Source organism: Lepisma saccharinum, chromosome 30 (assembly GCF_977018435.1).
Source record: "Lepisma saccharinum chromosome 30, izLepSacc3.1, whole genome shotgun sequence".
Taxonomy (NCBI): domain Eukaryota; kingdom Metazoa; phylum Arthropoda; class Insecta; order Zygentoma; family Lepismatidae; genus Lepisma; species Lepisma saccharinum.
Genome location: NC_139258.1, coordinates 15,196,893 through 15,216,835, shown reverse-complemented (window position 1 = coordinate 15,216,835; position 19,943 = coordinate 15,196,893). Strand labels below are relative to the sequence as shown.

At 37.4% G+C, this 19,943-nt stretch overlaps 1 protein-coding gene across 3 annotated transcripts in view; it reads right to left on the bottom strand.

The window, feature by feature from the left end:
- The window catches only part of chico (insulin receptor substrate 1 chico), a 69,527-nt gene extending 61,486 nt beyond the window's left edge, over window positions 1-8,041 (bottom strand). For 2 of the 3 annotated variants that reach the window (XM_083115525.1, XM_083115528.1), the window contains exons 1-2: window positions 7,383-8,041; window positions 1,812-1,970 (exon numbers count right to left, since the gene is read on the bottom strand). In XM_083115525.1, the coding sequence (XP_082971651.1) occupies window positions 1,812-1,919 (108 nt within the window). In that variant the 5' untranslated portion in view covers window positions 1,920-1,970; window positions 7,383-8,041. The remainder of the gene's footprint in view (window positions 1-1,811; window positions 1,971-7,382) is intronic. The other variant, XM_083115527.1, reaches the window with a different exon arrangement.
- Between the last annotated feature and the right edge of the window lie 11,902 nt (window positions 8,042-19,943).

Genomic DNA, 19,943 nt, shown 5'->3' with positions numbered 1-19,943 from the left:
CTGTGCCTGTAGTCCATTATTAACTTTGTAATAGAATTTATGATATGACTAGGTAATTGGTTGAAATTTAACATTTGGGAATCTTGCAGAAACTGAAAAATGCCACATACTTTCAAACAGCCCAGCTCTCACAGACATTGTGATAAGATGACAGCTATTCTAATATTCTGTATTTTCATATGCAAAATTATGAATATTTGAAAACCAAACTAGCATAATATGGTATACTTTATAAACAGGGGTAGACAAACCTAAAAATAATTCAAGTGCCAGCCCCTTTTGCTCAGGGCCAGCATTTTTACGAACTAAGAAAGCCATGAACTGAGATTAAGCTTTTTATTAATTATTCAAGATTGGATTAAAAATAATCAATTCTTGCACGAGTGTGGCCTCCCTTAAGAATGCTCAACAGGTAACAGCATAAATGACTAAGCAAAACATTTTATAATATATGACTGACTCCACCATGACACTGCAGATGTTAAAATTTTGCTAGCAACAGTAAAAAAAAAAATGGCACGTATATTATTTTGGTTTAATGAAACGCATGATGCAGAAAACAAACGTGAAAAAATACATACTGCACTCTTTATTTAAAAAAAAAAGTTATGGAAATTTCTTTAACTGAACTTTAATAAGAACTGGAATTGAAAATTCAGGAACCATGGCAACCAGGCACCCTGTATTTGTTTATCTCGAAGTACTTTAAGTTAATACAAAGTTTTAAGTATGTATATCATGTGACATTCGGTGCTAGTATCATCTCAATGCTACTAGTCCGATGTGCAAAATACCGTATTTACATGTGTATAATGCGTGTGCGTGTATAATGCGCACCCTGGTTTTAGATGGAGAAAAGTGACTAAAATTTTATCTCGTGTTCAGGAAATGGCTTTCTTAGTTGTAGATCGTAAAGGTGCCAATCAAGAGCTAGTGACATCATACCTATTCAGTGAGTCACCTGTTGCTATGTGGACCAAGAGGAGAATATCCTCTTGTGTAAACAGTATATCACCAACCCAAGCCACCTCCCCCCTCTCCCTCCACTGTATTCAGCATCCCAAAGCTTTCCCTCCTTAACCACCTTATCTATTCTGTAATAGTAGAAAGGGAGCTCAAAATTACATTATGGATTTGCAGTGCTCGAGAAGTTATTTCTCACCCAACAAATACAGCTGATACACATCCCACGTGATGGGAGGTGCATGCTCAAATTCTGCTTGTGTTCCATTGCAGAACATTATATTACAAAGTGAAAAATCGTGCATTTAAACTTTTATGCATGGTTTTGCTCATTTTCTCTTTACATATTCTAAAAAAAAAGAAACACTTCAAAATATATGCTTTTTGCATGACTAATGTAACATTCATAAGAGGCCCATTCAGGATCCCTCAAACTAGCAGTCACCAGAACAAGATTTCTTTCATTAAGGCATTTACACACACCATATGTGTCATATTATTTAGCCAGTAATACATTTTAATTATTATTTTCTTTCTCCTTATCTTTTCTTTCATCAAAAATACTACAAAAATCAGAAAGGTCCTTCATTTTGTGATAGGCTTATTTCAACTGCATTGCACATTAGTGTCACCATCTTGAATGGAATATTGTTGCCATATTCAGAAACTACAGAATTCAACCTTTACAATGATATATAACATGATAGGATTCTGTAAACATGAAAAAATTATTCCGTGCATAATACGCACCACAGTTTTTGGGTGCAACAGAGTGTATGTGTAACACATGATCTGTCCTGCACCGTAGCAGTTAAGGGTTAATGTGAAGGAAAATCCAGAAATCTCACCTTTAGCTTCTTTAAGTATCCTTTCTTGATAACCTCCCCCTGTTTCCGCACTTCTCCATCTTTTCCTCCCTGGTGACCCATAGAGGAGAGGTTTTTCAATGATGACATCTTCGAAGCAACTCATCAAAAGAAACTCAAGCATAAGCACAGGGTGCTCATCTGGAAAAAAATGTAAAAAATAAATAAATGAATACTCACATCGTAAAAACTAAACCGCAAAAATAACAATTGGCTTTTAGGGAGCCTTCACACCAAAGTCGCAAGTGACGCATCACTTCAGAATGAACCAAACTATAACAATACAGTAAAATCGCGTTAATCCGGACCCGGATAAGTCAGACTTGGCTTAATCCGGACAGGCAAAAGGAAAAAAAAGAAGCAGAATGCAAAAGTGGTTAGAAGTCAATAAGAGAATTTCCTAAAGAAAAGGAAGTCGGCGACTGATGAAATTCTGTTTCCCGCATTAAATATACCATAATAAATGTGTTTGGTTGCAATAAAGGGAGTTTGGTACTACTTTACTATACCAGAGACACCTGTCAATGATTTATTTCACACTTTTTTACATTGCTAACATACTATTCTGCATTGCGGAACATTTATTTACGTGAAATAATGAATTTCTAAGGAACATAATGTCTATTTCTTACATTAACGAGTACTTACTGTTCCACTTATTTCCACACAATATGGCGATAGCTTACCCGTTCATCGCGCGTTGTGCCAGTGTTTTGTCGATTTGGAGCCCCAAAAACCATTGACGATAGCCCCACGAACTATCACGGGGACAAGGTATGCCTACTAGGTTAGGTTAGGCCTGTTAGGTTAGGTTCCATTACCACTCCTTTCGTTCAATCTAGCATATACGGACAACGACACGTCATCTTATAGCGAAAAGATGGCATGGGTTGAAACACTGACTACGACGTATATGTCATCAAACACATGGAACATTGTGCTCTCATGCAGAAAGCAAATGGAGGCAGCAGCAATAGCGCGTCGGAATGAGATTTTCACATAAAACCACATGCATTCGCATTAAAATGGATCAAAACTACATTACCGAACATCAACAACGCTACAGAGTACTTTCTCCTGTAAATTTGAAGAAATCCGTCTCTGGTATGTACTTTCTACTGATCTTTTAGGTTATGTCAGTTAATCCGGACTTTCGTTAAACCGGTCGACTTATCCCCCCATTAGTCCGGATTAACGAGGATTTACTATACTTTGCACATACTACATAAGCCTTCAGTCAACTCATCCAGTGACATGCAACATTTGTCGCTTCAGAGTGAATTCTCCTTTGAACCTGGTAGAGAGAGTGAGCAGAACATATCAACTATTACGTTGTTACAATTCTCACTTTGACTCCAAACCACTATGTTCCTCCACCGGTTATCGAAAACGGAACCCCTTGATTTCAAGGCGATGACGCCATCGGGCAGGCCATAGCAATATAAACAGTCTTTGCAATTCTAATGTATCCAAAAACTCTAATTCACTTCAATTAAACGGTATATATACATATTTAAAATATTTAATTTAACATGCGGAGTTTACATTTGCCATTCCAGATACTCAGACTCGAAATACTTCCACAAACACAAGTCGCAAATGTTACGGGATATACTAATCTACGGAAAAATAATTCATTGTATAAGAATTTCAAACTCAAATTTAAGTAATCAACTTCAGATATCTTATGTTGCAATAATCTTGCATCTGTCAAATAGATTGTTCTGCAAAGGACACTAACAAAGTAAACGAATTGAGAGAATTCTGCTTTTTTAACTTGATAAAAAGAACTGAAGAAAAAAAGCTTGCCTTAGGGCATTTATAAATATGTACAAATTCATTGGGATTTGAATATTAAAAAGTTGCAATTTTTCACGTCTACAGAGAAAAACTCAAGCAGAATTCACGCATAATTCCAGGAATTCCAAATGAGTAGCCACCCTGTGCTAGTGAACTAACGAAGTTTCACGCACACATTGAAGATGATCATAAAATATATTTCATATCACCTGGGTAATGTTTACCCATGTGTGCATCCAAATGGGTTGTATGTTTTACATATTGTTAAAAGTTTGGGGCCATTTATCCACTGTATCGGGGAATTGTCCGGTATTGTAAAATCGTACCATAGCTCCAGAAAAATGAGAGCTTGCTAATCTAGTTTGACAAAGATGGAAATTGTATATTTTTAATCAAATCAAGATTTACTATGCTGGAGTAATCCATACAGTTTCATAAATATAACCCCTCACCCCCTTTCTATACTGCAGAAGGTTTAACGTGGCACAGTTCTCGCCAAACCGTAGATTTCCATCTGCTAGAAGACTTTCCCGGGCATCACGTGAGTGTTTTCAACCATTGGAGACAGCACGTGCTTTGTTCCCTGCCTACCAGGGGTCTCCGCTACCTTCGCACGTCCTTTGTTGCCACGTTGTCAACGACGTGAATGTTCTTGTAGCGATTCATCTGTGCTTGCACTCGCAAATGACCAGTCGTAGTCTGGCCCGTCGCCATGTTTGTTCGCTTGCGCCAAAATCTGTGGCAACAACGGAGAAGGTTTTGGCGGGAGCCATGCCAGGTTAAACCTTTGGTAAAACTATCGGTAAATGTCTGTTAGGTACTAATCTGAAAATTCTCCGGACAGATTTCTTCATTTTTACAGAAGAAACTACTGACGGTAATAAGTTCCTGTAGCGTTGTCTAACATCTGGAAGGTGTTTTGTGTGATGTAACGGATTTCTCCAAATTTAAAAGTTTGGGGCTCATTTGGGGGCAGGTGAGTTAGGCCAATTTCTAACATGCCTTTAACAGGGACTCTATAGATAAAGCCGAAGCGGAGGCGGTGCTGCGTTAGCGGCAGTAGGTCAATTACCCCAGGGGCGGAGCCCGGAATCTGTGGGAAATTTGGACTCAAAAATTTCAAACAAAAATAATTTTTTAGTTTAAATTTCCCACCGATTCCAGGACGAAAAACGTGAATACACCTTAAAGAATGTTCCGCAAAGCAGATAGGTAAGTACAAATGTCAAAAATTGACAAAACGAAGAATTTATAGGCGTCCGGGAATATCAGATTTTTACCGTCTGTTATATCGGAGACACATTTCTATCAGGTATTTTCAGTTTCAAATGGTTCGTACTTACCAATTGTGTATTGCGGAACATAGTTGAAGGTGCCATTATGCTTTTTGCACGAAAATAACTTCGATTTTTCACATTACGAGTAATTCTTTTGGTACCTTTCTTCCGTTGCGGAACATACAATATGGCACGCACAGCTGTGGATCATCACGCATCGTGCTTGTGTTTTGTCGATTTGGAGAGGGTATGCAGTGTTTCAACCTTCTTAACCGAAAAATTCCTAATTTCGTGTTCATTATGTCATCACAAAACATTGACGGATAGCCCCACGAACCATTTCCGGCAAGGTTAGGTTAGGTAAGCATAGTTTAAAAAAAATCTCGTAAAAGAAGGCACGTTTGGAAACACTGGCGAGACTGCGTGACTTTCGACGCTCGCGAAATCTGCAGGTACATAATGGAAACAACGGCATAATGTTGTCGCTTTGCACAAAATGCAAGTTTATTATATCAAAAGTGCTTATTTCTTGTTATGCAGCATTCTACGGTGAGAAAATACCTCAAAGAACTTTCAAAATGCTACAGAAACTCATTTCCGTAACTAGTTTCGTCTGTAAAAATGAAGAAATGTGTCTCCGATATAACAGACATTTACCAAACTATCAAAGCTGGGAATCCAATGTTTTCAAATTTACAGGAGAAAGTACTTACGGAATTGAGTTTGTGTGTAATTTTGGAAGTTCGTAGAAATGTTGTCTGGCATTTTTCAATGTATTTGGTTGCTAATTCATGTTTTTTTCTCTATAATAATATCCGTCCGATGCACGAAAGCTGTTGCTTGAATTTCTATCCATGTACTTGAACCGGATGTTGCGAGCATATGATGGCGTAATCCCTGGTAAGTGTTTGCAAACACACAGTTTTTTCACTATATTGCCCAACCTAAAGCAACCTAACCTTACCGTGATGGTGCATGGGGCTATAGAGAATGGTTTTTGGGGCTATTCGTGGATGGTCATACTATCCCGAATTGTTTTTCGGGCTATGCGGGAATTTTTCTGTTAAGAAGGTTGAAACACTGCTTTGCCGTTTGAAACACAACACTAGTCAAGATTTGCCCGTTAAGGAAGGAAGACAAGAACGAACAATAATTACTCGATATGTCGACAATAGATACTAATTTCGTTAAAAAAAAATCCCTTTTTAAACAATCTTTCCCAATGCAGAATAAGTAAGTATGAATGTAAACAATTACAGAATAAACGAGTTAAAGAGGATTCCCGGCTTTGATAGTTTTACCAAAACTTTTGCAGTATAATGTTATAGTAATCACTTTGGGTCATCAATACAAATAACAGCTCATGAAGTTCATTGTAGGCCTAGGTAGCCTTAAGAAATAAGGCTTCATTAGGTCTTGCACTAATGTGCATACTTTATGTCCAAAATAGACCATTTGCCACATGAACAACATGTGGAACATGTAGAATCGGTAACACTTTACTATACCTGAGACAGATTTCTTCAAATTTACAGGAGAAAGTACTTACGCAAATCATTTTCTGTAGCGTTGTTATGTTCGGGAATGTAATTTTGATACATTTTAATGCGAATGCATGTGGTTTTGTACGAAAATCTATTTCCGACGTGCTATTGCTGCTGGCGCCATTTGCTTCCTGCATGAGAGCACAATACGCTCTCGTATTGTCCGTATATGCTAAATTGAACGAAAGGAGTGCTAATGGAACCAAACCTAACAGGCCTAACCTAACCTAGTAGGCATACCTCGTCCCCGTGATGGTTTGTGGGGCTATCATGAATTTTTGGGCTAACGTCAATGGTTTTTCTGGCTCAAGGAATGATCAACGGTAAGCTATCGCCATGTTGTGTGTGGAAATAATGAAGAACAGTAAGTACTCGTAAATGTAAGAAATATACATTACTTTCCTAACAAATTCAATTATTTCACCTAAATAAGTGTTCCGGAATGCAGAATAGTACGTTAGCAATGTAAAAAAGTGCGAAAGAAATGATTCCCAGGTGTCTCAGGTATAGTAAAGTAGTACCGTAGAATCATCATAAAATAAAAATGAACACATTGGTACAGTCAACCAGGGGTAAGATTTGTCCTGGAAGATGGTATATCTACTAATATTACAAAACTGGAGTTTGGAGAAAGAAGGAAGTGGGAGGGGCAACTTATCATAACAACATTCGACAATCAATCTACACTAAACAGAAACTCGTGGGGACATATACAACTAATTTACGCATACGGATCTTTTTTTGCGCAAATATGAGCTAGTATAGTAGGATGCTAACAAAACAAACTTTTCCCAATACGCAATTGCTCTACATATTTATGTCCAAATTGTTACGCAATTTGAAGGACAAATTTCAATTATTTAATTTAGTCTACAATAATGTAAAAATAATACTACGACAAATAACAAAATATGTCTATTGGTTGTACTTACCTCTAATTATAATCCACGATGATGGCATGAAAAGAACACACAGTTTCTACGATTGTCACAGCAGGGATAACACTACCCTCTAATCCCATCATCAAATGTGACACCACAAGCAACAAAAATGCATGCTTATCAACGTCAATTACATATCACTCCCATGAATTCATTACATCCTAGATGCTGGTAAACTTCGCATTCACCTAGCCTATGTCTGATGCCATTCATTTACAACTATGAGAAAAATACACAGCTTAGCCTATTTACAATATCACGTAGTATCAGTTGATATTAATTTAATAAATGTCTTCTCGAAGTAGACTGTGTATTTCTTCTATCATTTCACCACTATTTCCTGTTGCACAATACCAGACACTTAACGCTAAGAAAATACGCAACACACAAACAAGACATACACACAGACGTGAAAATTGCCACCACGTTCATTCATCAACTTACATCATATGAATGGCTGCTTCTACTTCACAACGATGTCCACTTTAACTATATGCACTTCACTACCCGAGATATATCAAAATTTCGAAAAACTTGTTGTCTGAAAGCAGAAATCCAGTTGTTATGGTCACTAAATAAAACGAACACATCAGCATCCATTTTGGAAAGGTCATGTGTGTAAGTGTGTGTGTGTATGTGAATGTGTGGTTGGTACAGTTGTAAACAAGTTGTACGCATGCGTCATGCTTTGCTCTTCGATTGAGAATCAAATCGACTCGATTCCAGCGTCTTGTGCGTGGTCGTATGAGATTGTGAAGAAAAACGCAATATCACGGTTGCTTAAATTGTAAATGAAAGAAATTACACGCCTTGTAGGTCGCATACCAAGCAAATTCCAATGTTTTTTTCTTTAAATCGATGTCGGAGTTCTTACGGAATACCGTTATCCACGTGCTTCATATAACGTTTCGTCGTAGTTGATTCATTCCTGTGCGCATGGGCGTCAGGAAAGGGCACAAGGGGGCGTGGCCCCCTTTGCAAAATGAATGTCATAATAAAGTTATACATTTCACGCATATAATTTTATTTCAGTTACAATCATTCATTTTCGTTAATCATAAGGGATGCAACATATATGATTAGATAGAGGTAAGAGCAATACAAGGTTATTGCAGCTTAAAAATCATAACCAAGATGCGAAATCTCAAATCTCAGAGGGACAAGGGAGATTCCCACATTAACGATTGATTGGTTGAATTGGTATTTTAAGTCCACTTTATGCACAGTATGGCTAATCTGGACTGGACCTATAGTTTAAAGTGGGATCCGAATCACTATGTGCCTCCATCGGGTATCGAACCAGGGACCCCTTGATTGGAAGGCGAAGACGATACCACACATCAACGATCTTGTCCTAAAAAAATCTAACGGGAGTTTTATTTGTGATAACAACAAAAATAAGCAATTAGTTTTGATTTCAAATATACTCTACCCGGACACTGAGACAAAGAGAGAGAAATATACTCTACCCAGACATTGATACAAAAAGAGAAAAGGTTGGATCAAAGGGAAACGTGAAAGTATTAGTTCCCTACAAAATTATTATTAGTAGTAGATACAGACGCTCAGTGGTGTGCCCAGGATTTTCGAAAGGGAGGGGTTACGTATACATTTTTTTTTAGTAGTCGGTCCTGTTTTTGCAATTTTTCTTGCCTCAGACGTTCTTTTTTTAAGGAATCCTAGGCCAAAGGGGGGTTATAACCCCCACCAACCTCCCTTGGGGACGCCACTGCAGACGCTATTCCTGAGTAAACAAACGGACTAATCGACTGTTGTCATGGCCTAATTAACTTGGGTTTTTAGGTAACACTTTACTAGGGTTTTTATACCATGAGGACCTTGAACTAGATTATGTTCAATCTGCTATATATGCCATGTGTTACAACTTCTGGAGCCAGATCCAACAGCATCCAAATCCAGCGGTTCGGGGCATTGGAACTCGACCACAGGTCCGGATGACCCACTCCATGCCCCGGAATTTTGAACAAATCTAAATTAAAAAATGCTATTGTATTATTATGTTATGTGTTACATATACTCCCTGTTTATGAGTACTTCAAAGTACTGTTTTCAATGGAGCAGATTAGTGTTCCTTGATAGTGCAGCCAGGGACGTAGCTAGGTTGATCAGTTTGGGGGGGCCCAACCGTAAGATCTTTTCTATCAAACTATTATAAATTAACAAACTATGTATACACCATATAGGCCTATACTGTATACATACATTATATTATATATGTATGTATATATATAGTCTTGTAAAGAAAAGAAACAAGGGCCTCCTCGGTGGCGCATGGTAGCATCGTCGCCTTGTCATCAAGGGGTTCCGGGTTCGATACCCTGTGGATGCTCATAGTGGTTCGGATCCCACTTTACACTGTAGAACCAGTCCCAATTAGCATTACTGTGTATAAAGTGGACTTAAAACACTAACTCAATCAATCAATAAAAATTTGAAAGGAACATCATTTTCTTCTGTAGCCCCCAATAGTCTACGGATATACTCTCGCGAAATCCACAGCCATTATTTGGGAAACTAAATGCAGAATGAACTCATTAGCTTAATGGCTGATACACCAAGAACAATGTTATTAGTCTTTAGATTTGCAAATTTGCTGGAAGAAAGTTGAGAAGTAGATAAAATCCTTTTCCGTGGTTTTAGATATAACGTGCTGGAACCAGGTTTACAAGTATTGGCAACAGTGCAAATATGAAATGTGCGCGTAATGATTTCAAGCTAGGCATCTCGTGTATACAGTTCATACCGGAATCGAATCCGGTATCACTTAGTTCAAGGCGACCGCGTTAAGCACTATTCTAAAGGGCGGGCCCGAGTCTTCTATGGCATCTGATTGTTCACTTGGGAAATGATGACGATAAGAAATTATATGCACACGTCTAATTTCTTAAAATTAATCTTATCTGTGTGTGGAAAACTGAATATATGATGGCACTGGATAAAACAAAGTTCCCACACGCTCAAATGATTACGCTCTCGTCTTTGGTTCGGCAGGTTCAACAACCTGCCCGAGTTCGATTCCCGAAGGAGACACATAGTTGTTCGGATCTCACTTTAAACTGTAGGAGTAGTGGGTTTTATGCTACGGACAGGACGAGAAAGGAAGAGCATCCCCTCAAGCAGCTTTGCTACACTTAAAACTTGCTTAACATGAGCATATGAGTTTTTGGGCAAGTGTGGAATCTTGTCTAATCCAAGATTTTTGTAAAAATGCCCTCGGGAATTTTTCAGAAACGAAGAGCTCTCTTAGATTGATTTGTCTATATTTATAAAAGTTGCTCAACATGTTCATTTGTTTAAGTGTAGCACCTGCCTAGCCCAAAGAGTTTTGTAATTCGGAAAGTATTAACTCTCCTCAAGCAGATTTACAAAAATTGCACCAGTTTGTCTATAAACTTGTATCCATACCCACTTATACATATTTACTTCAGGTTTAAGTTCAATTGGATTTGATTATCTAATATTAAAACAATGCAATATGCAGAGCCTACCTCTAGAATTGGTCCGTGTTTGCATGTTTCTCCTCTGCGTCAGTGTGTGGAATTCCCGAGACGGTAGTATTGATTTTTTCCTCAGCGCCAGTATTTACAGAAATTCCCGATTATTGCATCAGCCAGTTATGTGAGAGTGACTGAGGGGAACAGACGTGTTGATACAGTGCTTCTCATACTTACTGGTTTAAATTCATATTGAACAATATAAAATCTGTTATTTGTTGTAATCCACTCATATTTAGAGTCAAGCTTATATTTGTCCCAGCCTGTTATACATAACAAGGTTATTGCTATTCAAGATATGCATGTTCGTGCAGGTATTTGCGGAGGATCAGTGTGAATGATTTTCCACTTGTGGGTTATTGGTTTTACATTTGAATCCCAGGAAATTTTATATAAATACCAAAGCCAGAAATATTAAGTGTATACACACCTACACACATACACGCACATACAAATCACAGTGCTGAACCCAACTGATATTTTTTATCCAGTATAAAGTTTTGAATTGAAACCCAGGAAATTGTATATAATAAACAACAACAAAAATGCCGAATCAAAAATATTGTAATCAATGCAATAAAAATATATTTAGCTCTAATTGGGCCAGACATCAAAAAATTTGTAATCCGGACAAATACAAAACTCCCACAAAAATTTGCCCCAAATGCAATAGAAAATATAACATGGAATATTTCACATATAAACATAAAGATACTTGCTCTGCATTGCCCTCTCAACCATCCACATCTGCTCAGAAAAGAAGGCACGAAGCACCTGTTAATGCTAAAGCAGCAAAACAGCTACGCCATGCACCTATCCGTAGCAGTTTTAACGGCCAATTAAAGGATCACCGGTTTGTATCAGAGCCAAGATGTGGCATTGAGAATTTCTTGAACAGTATAAATTCTGATCTGCAGGCAATTCTTAATGCACAAAATGGCTCTTATAAGCTATCCCTCAAATTGTTTGTACAATATAAGAAACCAAACGGCACAAAATTTACACAGCCCCACATAACAGAAACTGTACCTGTATATTCAAATGCAAATTCAGACACAATAATAAGCAGCTTGATAAATCAACTGAACATCAAACACTCTGAATTTGCGGCAAAAGAATCAGGATGGAGCCTATGCGGTTCATCACACAAATTATATATTAATATTTCTGAATTCAGCCCATTACAAGGATCTACTTATGTACTATTGCCTGCTAATATCAAAAACAAAAGAGCCGTGGTCAATATAAAAAATGCCGACCAGAAATGCTTTTTGTGGTGTATATTAGCTGCTTTGTATCCAGTTTCAAGCCATCCTGAGAGAATAACTTATTACAAACAGCATGAACATGATTTTGACGATGTAATGGAGGGTTTGGAATATCCAATGTCTGTAGAGAATATTGATAAATTTGAAAAAAGGGCCAGGCACATCAATGGCAAACAATTATCTATTAATGTATTTATTTGTTCCACTGGTAATTGTCCGATAGCACCTCTCAGAATCAGTACACTTGATGATGAATCTACTATTCCCATTGATTTGCTTTTAATTGAAGGGGATGGCACACATCATTACACTCTGATACATAATCTTGAAGCTTTAGTAAGAACACAACTAGACAAAACTCATACAATATTCAAGTTGTGCAGAAGATGTTTGACTGTATTTGATGGTCAAAAAATGGTAAATAGGATTCCTGAAAAAAATGCAGAAATTGCAAAAAACAAGTTAATTGAGCATCTGAAATACTGTGGCAATCATAAACCTGTTCATATGGTGATGCCCAATCCAAGTGAAAATTGCAAATTCAAAAAGTTTGAAGCCTTGTTAGAACACCCAGTATATATTGCCTGTGATTTTGAATCGAACCTCAAACCTCTTGCATTCTGTAGCCCAGATCCAGAAGAATCTTCAATTACACCATACCAGCAACATGAACCTTCCAGCTTTTGTTATATGGTTGTACAGGATGGTGTTGTTATTAAAGAATATTCATACATGGGAGAAGATGCCATCAAAGAATTTGCACATAGAATAGAAAATGTGTGCCGTGACATAGCATCTAACTTCTTATTAAAATCAAAACCTATGCTGCCTTTAACAGAGGAACAGATTGAAGATTTCAACAAAGCAGAAAAATGCCCGGTATGTGATTCTGAATTTTCAGATACAAATATCAAGGTGAAACACCATTCTCATACAGATGGTCGATATAAACAGGCCCTGTGTAGTAGCTGTAATATTAAGATCAGGAGACCAAGATTTATCCCCATATTTTGCCACGGAGCATCCAATTATGATTTCCATCATCTGATCAGGTACGAGGGGTTTGAGAAGCAGAATTTAAATATTTTAGCTGAAAATGATGAAAAATATATATCTATTAGCAAGATAATTAAAGTTGATGGTGTTCCTATTCACATAAGATTTCTTGATTCTTACAGATTTTTACCTGCTAGCCTGGATACACTGGCCACTCAATTACCTGATGATAAATTAAAAATCACACGTGCATTGTTTCCAAATCAGGACCTGAAATTAATTAGGCGGAAGGGTGTATATCCATATGACTATGTCACAGATTTTTCTAAATTTGATGAGTGTTCCCTGCCACCACAAGAAGCATTTTACAGCAAAATCAGAGGATCTGGAATCACTGATGAAGATTATCACCATGCCAAGTTGATGTGGAAGAGTTTAAAATGCAAGACATTTCGTGATTATCACATGGCTTATTTGAAACTTGATGTGACCCTCTCAGCTGATATATGGCAAGCATTCAGAAAATCTTCCATGCAAAATTATGGACTGGACCCAGTGTATTTTTACAGTGCCCCGGGCCTAGCATGGGCCGCAACGTTTTTCAATACCAAAATGCAATTGGATCTGATCCACGATCAAGATAAGTATCTGTTTATGGAGAAATGTATAAGAGGAGGGATGGTGCAATGTTCCCAGAGATATGCCAGAGCAAATAACAAGCATATGCCTGATTATGATGCAACACGGCCATCAAATTATATACTTTATGTGGATGCAAACAACCTCTATGGTCACGCCATGATGGATAAATTGCCATATGCAGGGCTTGAGTGGGTCGAAGATTTCAATATTGAAGATCTTCAGGACTTTGATGACAGTGAATATGGCCTCTTCTTAGAGACTGAACTGATATTTCCAGATCATTTGCACAATAAATTTTCTGATCTGCCCCCAATTCCCGAGGTTCAGTGCTCACTTGGCTCTAAACAGAAGAAGCTCATGATGACACTGGAGCCAAAACAGGGTTATGTCATATATTATAAAAACCTCCAATTCCTGATGAAACATGGTGTTCAAGTAACCAAAGTTGGCAAAGTTTTGAGGTTCAGGCACTCAGAATGGTTGAAACCATACATTGATACAAACACGGAGCTTCGAACATCTGCAAAGAGCCAATTTGATAAGGCCTTGTTTAAATTGATGGTGAATTCAGTGTATGGCAAAACAATTGAAAATGTCAGAAAACATACCGATGTTAAAATAATTACTGACCCCAGCCTGAGCAAAAAATTGGTTGCAAAGCCTAACTTCAATTACAGAAGAATTTATGATGAGTACATGGCACTTTTCAACATGATGAAAACAAAGATTAAGTTTGATAAACCTATTTATGTAGGGGCTGTGATATTGGAATTGTCCAAATTACATATGTTAATATTGTATTATGATGTGCTGAAACCTTTTTATGGTGATCGTGTAAAATTATTGTACATGGACACGGATAGTTTTATTCTTGTTATTCAAACAGAAGATGTTTATCAAGATATGTCACAGCCTGAATTGCTTCAATACTTTGATACCAGTGAACATACAAGAATTCAACCCCACAACAAAAAGGTACCTGGCAAGTTAAAAGATGAGACACTTGGTGATGTTATTGTGGAATTTGCTGGGTTAAGAGCCAAGATGTACAGTTTTGAAACATGTAGTGGTGCTGTTGCCAAAAAGGCCAAGGGCATTGGCAGAGTAACTGTTGAAAAAGAGCTTGTATTTGAAGATTACAAAAATTGCATCAAATCACAGAGTTCAATCAGAACATCAGAAAATAGAATTCAGAGTGAGAATCACTTGTTGACTTCAAATATTGTAACAAAAGTGGCTCTGGACCCACATGATGATAAGAGATGCATTTTATCATGTTGCATACATACTCTACCTTGGGGGCATTGTGATTTGAAAAATGGGAAACAATGCCCAATTCCAGAGCATGATTTGAAATAAATAAACATGCCTATGAACTTATTTGGATTCAAAAAACAAACTATTATGGACCTACCGACACCACAACCCTCTCCTGATTTACAATCTATAATGTCTAAACTGAATGGCTTATTAATTATTCATCTGAACAGCATACTTACAGATAATGATGAAGAAACAGGCAAAACATTGTACATATTTAACAATAATTTAAATCATTACCAATTACCTGTAGGTGGGCAATTGCAATTTATTACAACCCCTGAGGGTGATGTTAAAATTTCAGTAGGGAGAAATATTTATAGAATTAAGCACTCAAACATGATTTCTGGCACTGTATATACTGTTTCTGCTGGTGACTGCTTATATATTGAGGTCCCTGGATCATATGACAAGTTTATACCTTTTTTTATAGAATTAAGAATCAGATATTCAATAATAAATAACCAGTAAAACAAAAATGCCTAATGATATATTTGGCCATACAAGACATGAAGATCACAGTGATGAGATTCTGATGCTTGATGTCAGAGTCAAGAAATTAAGAAGTGATTTACAAGCTTTACAAACCACACTCAATGCCAGTCTTCAATTAGAAATTACAAATTTACAATCACAATGCATGGACCCTCTTCTTAAAATTGATTCTGAACTCAAAGTGCTGCTTCAAAAATATACTGATTTGGCCACATTGGATAATTTTCAAAGTTTAGAAGAAGCTGTAGCAGCTCTTCAAGCCAAATTTAAGACCCAGGCTACGAACTCCGAGCAATTGAAACAGCAATTGGAAGAGCAGATAAATAATGTCCAGACACAACTCCAAACAATTGTCAAAAGCATAAAATCACAAGAAGATTTTGATCTAGTCATTTCCACTCTAAAAAAACAGATTCAGTCACTCCAGATACCTAATCTGGATCCTCTGAACAATGCCATAGCCGAGGTTAAAGAAAAAATTGAGACACTTGAAAATTTTATGAACAATTTGCCATCTTCTGATGCTTTGAATGCAATAACTCGGAGTGTAGCAAACATTAAGCTGCAACTTGAAACATATGAAGATTTTGGAAAAATTCAAAGTACCATAACCCATCTTGAAGGTATCATAGCAGCAGTGCAAAGTGATTTGGCAAATGTACAAGAAACTCGCCTGCCCGGTATTGTAGACACACTTGTCAGTGTCCAGCAACAGATCACAAAGCTTGAAAACCTCAACACTGAATCTGAACTATCTCATTTTCATCACTTGATCGATGATATCCAAACAAAGCTTGAAATTTTACAACAATCCACACCCTCTCAGGCAGATATAGCCCTGCTCCAAAATGCTATGCAAAATGTGGCTGATGCTTCTGAATTAAACAATGTAAAATTGGCACTTGAATTTTTGCAGAATACTGTTTCAAATCTTCCCACATCACAGGAACTTAAAAATATTAAGAGGGCAGTGAATAGGATATTGAAATCAGAAGATATCAAGAATATCCAAGCAGAGATCAAACAACTCACTCAGACAGTGGCCACTCTTCCAACCAATCAACATATTAATGAACTGCATGCCCTGTTTGAGGATATCAGAAGACAGGTCCATGATCTCACTGCTCAAAATTCAAAATTGGCAGTTGTTGAAAATTTGCAGCAAATTGTAGCTAATATCAAGCAACAGCTAGGAACCATGGAATCCAATCAAGCAAATGCTCTGTCTGTTTTTGCCACCCAGCTACAAGAGATTGTGCAACAATACAAGAGACTTGCTGTGGACATAAAAATCAAGCCAGGCCATGATGATGTTGTTAGGACCATCAATGAGCACCTTGAATCTGTAACAAGTAGATTGCTTACGGCAGAAAAAGAAATAACAGGCATAATCGAGAATCCTAAACATACAGTAATTCTTGAATTGTACAGCATCCCCAACAAAGAGTATGATTCACCATTTACACCAGGTGGCAAAATATATATGCTGTCCCCTGCACAATTTTATTACCAGTTTTTTGTTGGGGGCACACTGAGACCAATCAAGATCAAATATTGGCTTCAACCACAGGCACACCACTACCCTACCTTATCGATAACAAATGCTGACAACAAAGTGAAAATCACCAGTGTAGAGTTAGAGGATTTTACAGACCCCAATACATTAGAAACAGCCTATGTTGAAGATGATGGCTCTCTGGAATTTAAAATACAAATAGGGGACAAATTGTATTTAGAAAATCCTGCAGTCTCAGCTGCTGAACACCCCATACTACTCTGGATCCTATTGAATTGGGTCTTCTTGCTCAAAAATATTTAACCACACCTAAAGACAACAAAGATGAGGTTTTTGGCTTATATGCCGACACAGAGCTTGATGGCAGCATCATACACAGAATCGGTAATTTCAGAGTAACTTTTATGGGGGATGATATCATTGTTTATTCAGAATCTCGTCTCGGAGAAAAAGGTGCTTTTGTTAAGTACCCCGGAACACCTGGATTGTGGGAACTGATGACTAGGAAGAGGCCTGGCAGCTATACAGATCAAGATTATGAACATTACAAAGAAATATTAATAAAATCAGATGCTCTATACCAGAACAATGATCCCACACAAAAAAGAGTCAAGTCGAGCAGTGGAGCAAAATATAACAACTTAATCAAGCCCATATGGTCACAGATCAAGACAGGTAGTGGAATCAAACAATACAATACTCTGCCTAAAGAATTTGTGTGGGTTGATGATGTCAGGAAACTTGTAGATAGGTTATTGGTGATAGCTGGGGAGGAAAATGCTGGGAACCACAATTTTTACAATGAAAAAGTTGGAATTATGGACATGATAAGCACCAAATTGTCTAATTTTATAGTGAATGACCCTAAGGGGATTGGATATCTCATAAAAATTATTAATACTCTACCACCTAAATTTTGGAATGTTTCTGAGGGTCGGGGGCTGGTTAATGACATTATAAACAAACTGCCATTTGAACTACACATTCCAGGCTATCAGTATTGCGGTCCCGGTACAAAATTGGATCATAGATTAAACAGAGGGGACCCTGGTGTTAATCCCTTAGATGCTGCTTGTAGAGACCATGACATAGCATACAACACACATACTGATCTTGACAAGAGACATGTTGCAGACAAGAAATTAGAAGAGGCTGCATTTGGTAGATTTGTAAGCAAAGATGCTTCTTTAAGTGAGAGAATATCAGCATTGGGAACCACCATAGCTATGAGCACCAAACAAAAATTGGGGTGGGGGTTGTGAATATGTATATAATAAACCTACAATGAAGGCCAAGGGTGTTATGTATCAAATACCTTATGCAGGTCTCAAATCTCTTAAAACTATTGACAGTCTTTTGACCAAAAAGCAGCGCAAGAAAAAAAGCTCTTGTATTGCCAAGGGACATGGTATGAAATTGTTGCTTAGTACCCCCCAATTAAAAAAAATTACAGCAATCAAGGAAAAAATCACATGTGGGTGGATTCATATTTACTATCCCTGCCATCTTAGCTGCTCTCGGGGCTGTTGGGAGCTTGGCTGGGGGATCAGCTGCCATAGCAAAAACAGTAATAGATGCCAAGAAAAATAGGGCAGAATTAGATGAGCAGAGGCGCCATAACCTGGCAATGGAGAAAAAAGGCAAAGGTCTTAAGAGAGCCATGAATAAGTTTAAAAAAAACAAGAGGCGCTTACAAACCAAGATATTGAAGCTTTAATCAAGCCATTGGGCATCAAACATTTTAGAGGTGTGTACATGTCTGATTCTTTGCCGGAGCAACCACTCAGGAAAGAGTGTGGCATTGTTAATTTGGATGAGTACAAAAATCAGGGCACTCACTGGATCTGTTATCTTAAATATTTAAACAATGAGGCATTTGTGTTTGATTCATTTGGAGGTGTTCCACCTGAAAATTTAATAAAATATCTAAAATCAGCTAATCTTTATTACAATAATGCCCGTGTTCAAAACTTCAGAGATGTTAATTGCGGACATTTGTGTTTATCTGTTCTCAGATACATGTCTCAAATAAATAAACCATCAATTGAAAATTTTCAAAAAGCCTTGTGGTATCTGAAACATCATGGGGGTATTCCATCTCACCAGCCAAAATTCAATATTGAAACTCAAATTGCATGATGACATAGTGTATCCCAAAACAATAGCTCTCAGAGCATTTTACGGCATGTACCTGATCCCAAATATTACTCACCACAACAACACAATTGCAGTAGGGGATCAAAAAATTGTCATCACTCCAGGGCAGTATAATCTGTCCACTCTAAATGCTCACTTACCCAGAGGTATAGTGTTAAGTCAAAATTCTGTCACTCACAGAGTAGAGATTGTATCTGCTACAGAAACAGTGCATCTGGGTACTATAGGAGAGCTGTTAGGATTTGAGAACAACACAAAACTCGAACCGGCCATCAAACACACTGCTATGAATATACCTAAATTCTTAGCCATAGAGACTCTGAATATTCACTGTAATGTGGCCGAGGGTATGATCACCAAATCAAATGGCATAGGCACTCACAAACAAACTGGCATCATTGCAACATTTAAACCTAATTCCGAATTCATGGAGCCAATCATCTACAATCCATCCCCAACATTATATTTTCCTGTGTGCCATAATAGAATAGATTACATTGAGTTGATGGTCACTAATGAAAAAGAAGAATTAGTTGATTTTGCTGGAGCCACAACAACTGCAATCATAGAGATTAACATTTAAATAAAAATACATACAATGGAAAATATTGAAAGTTATGAGCTACAATCATTCCCTCCAAAC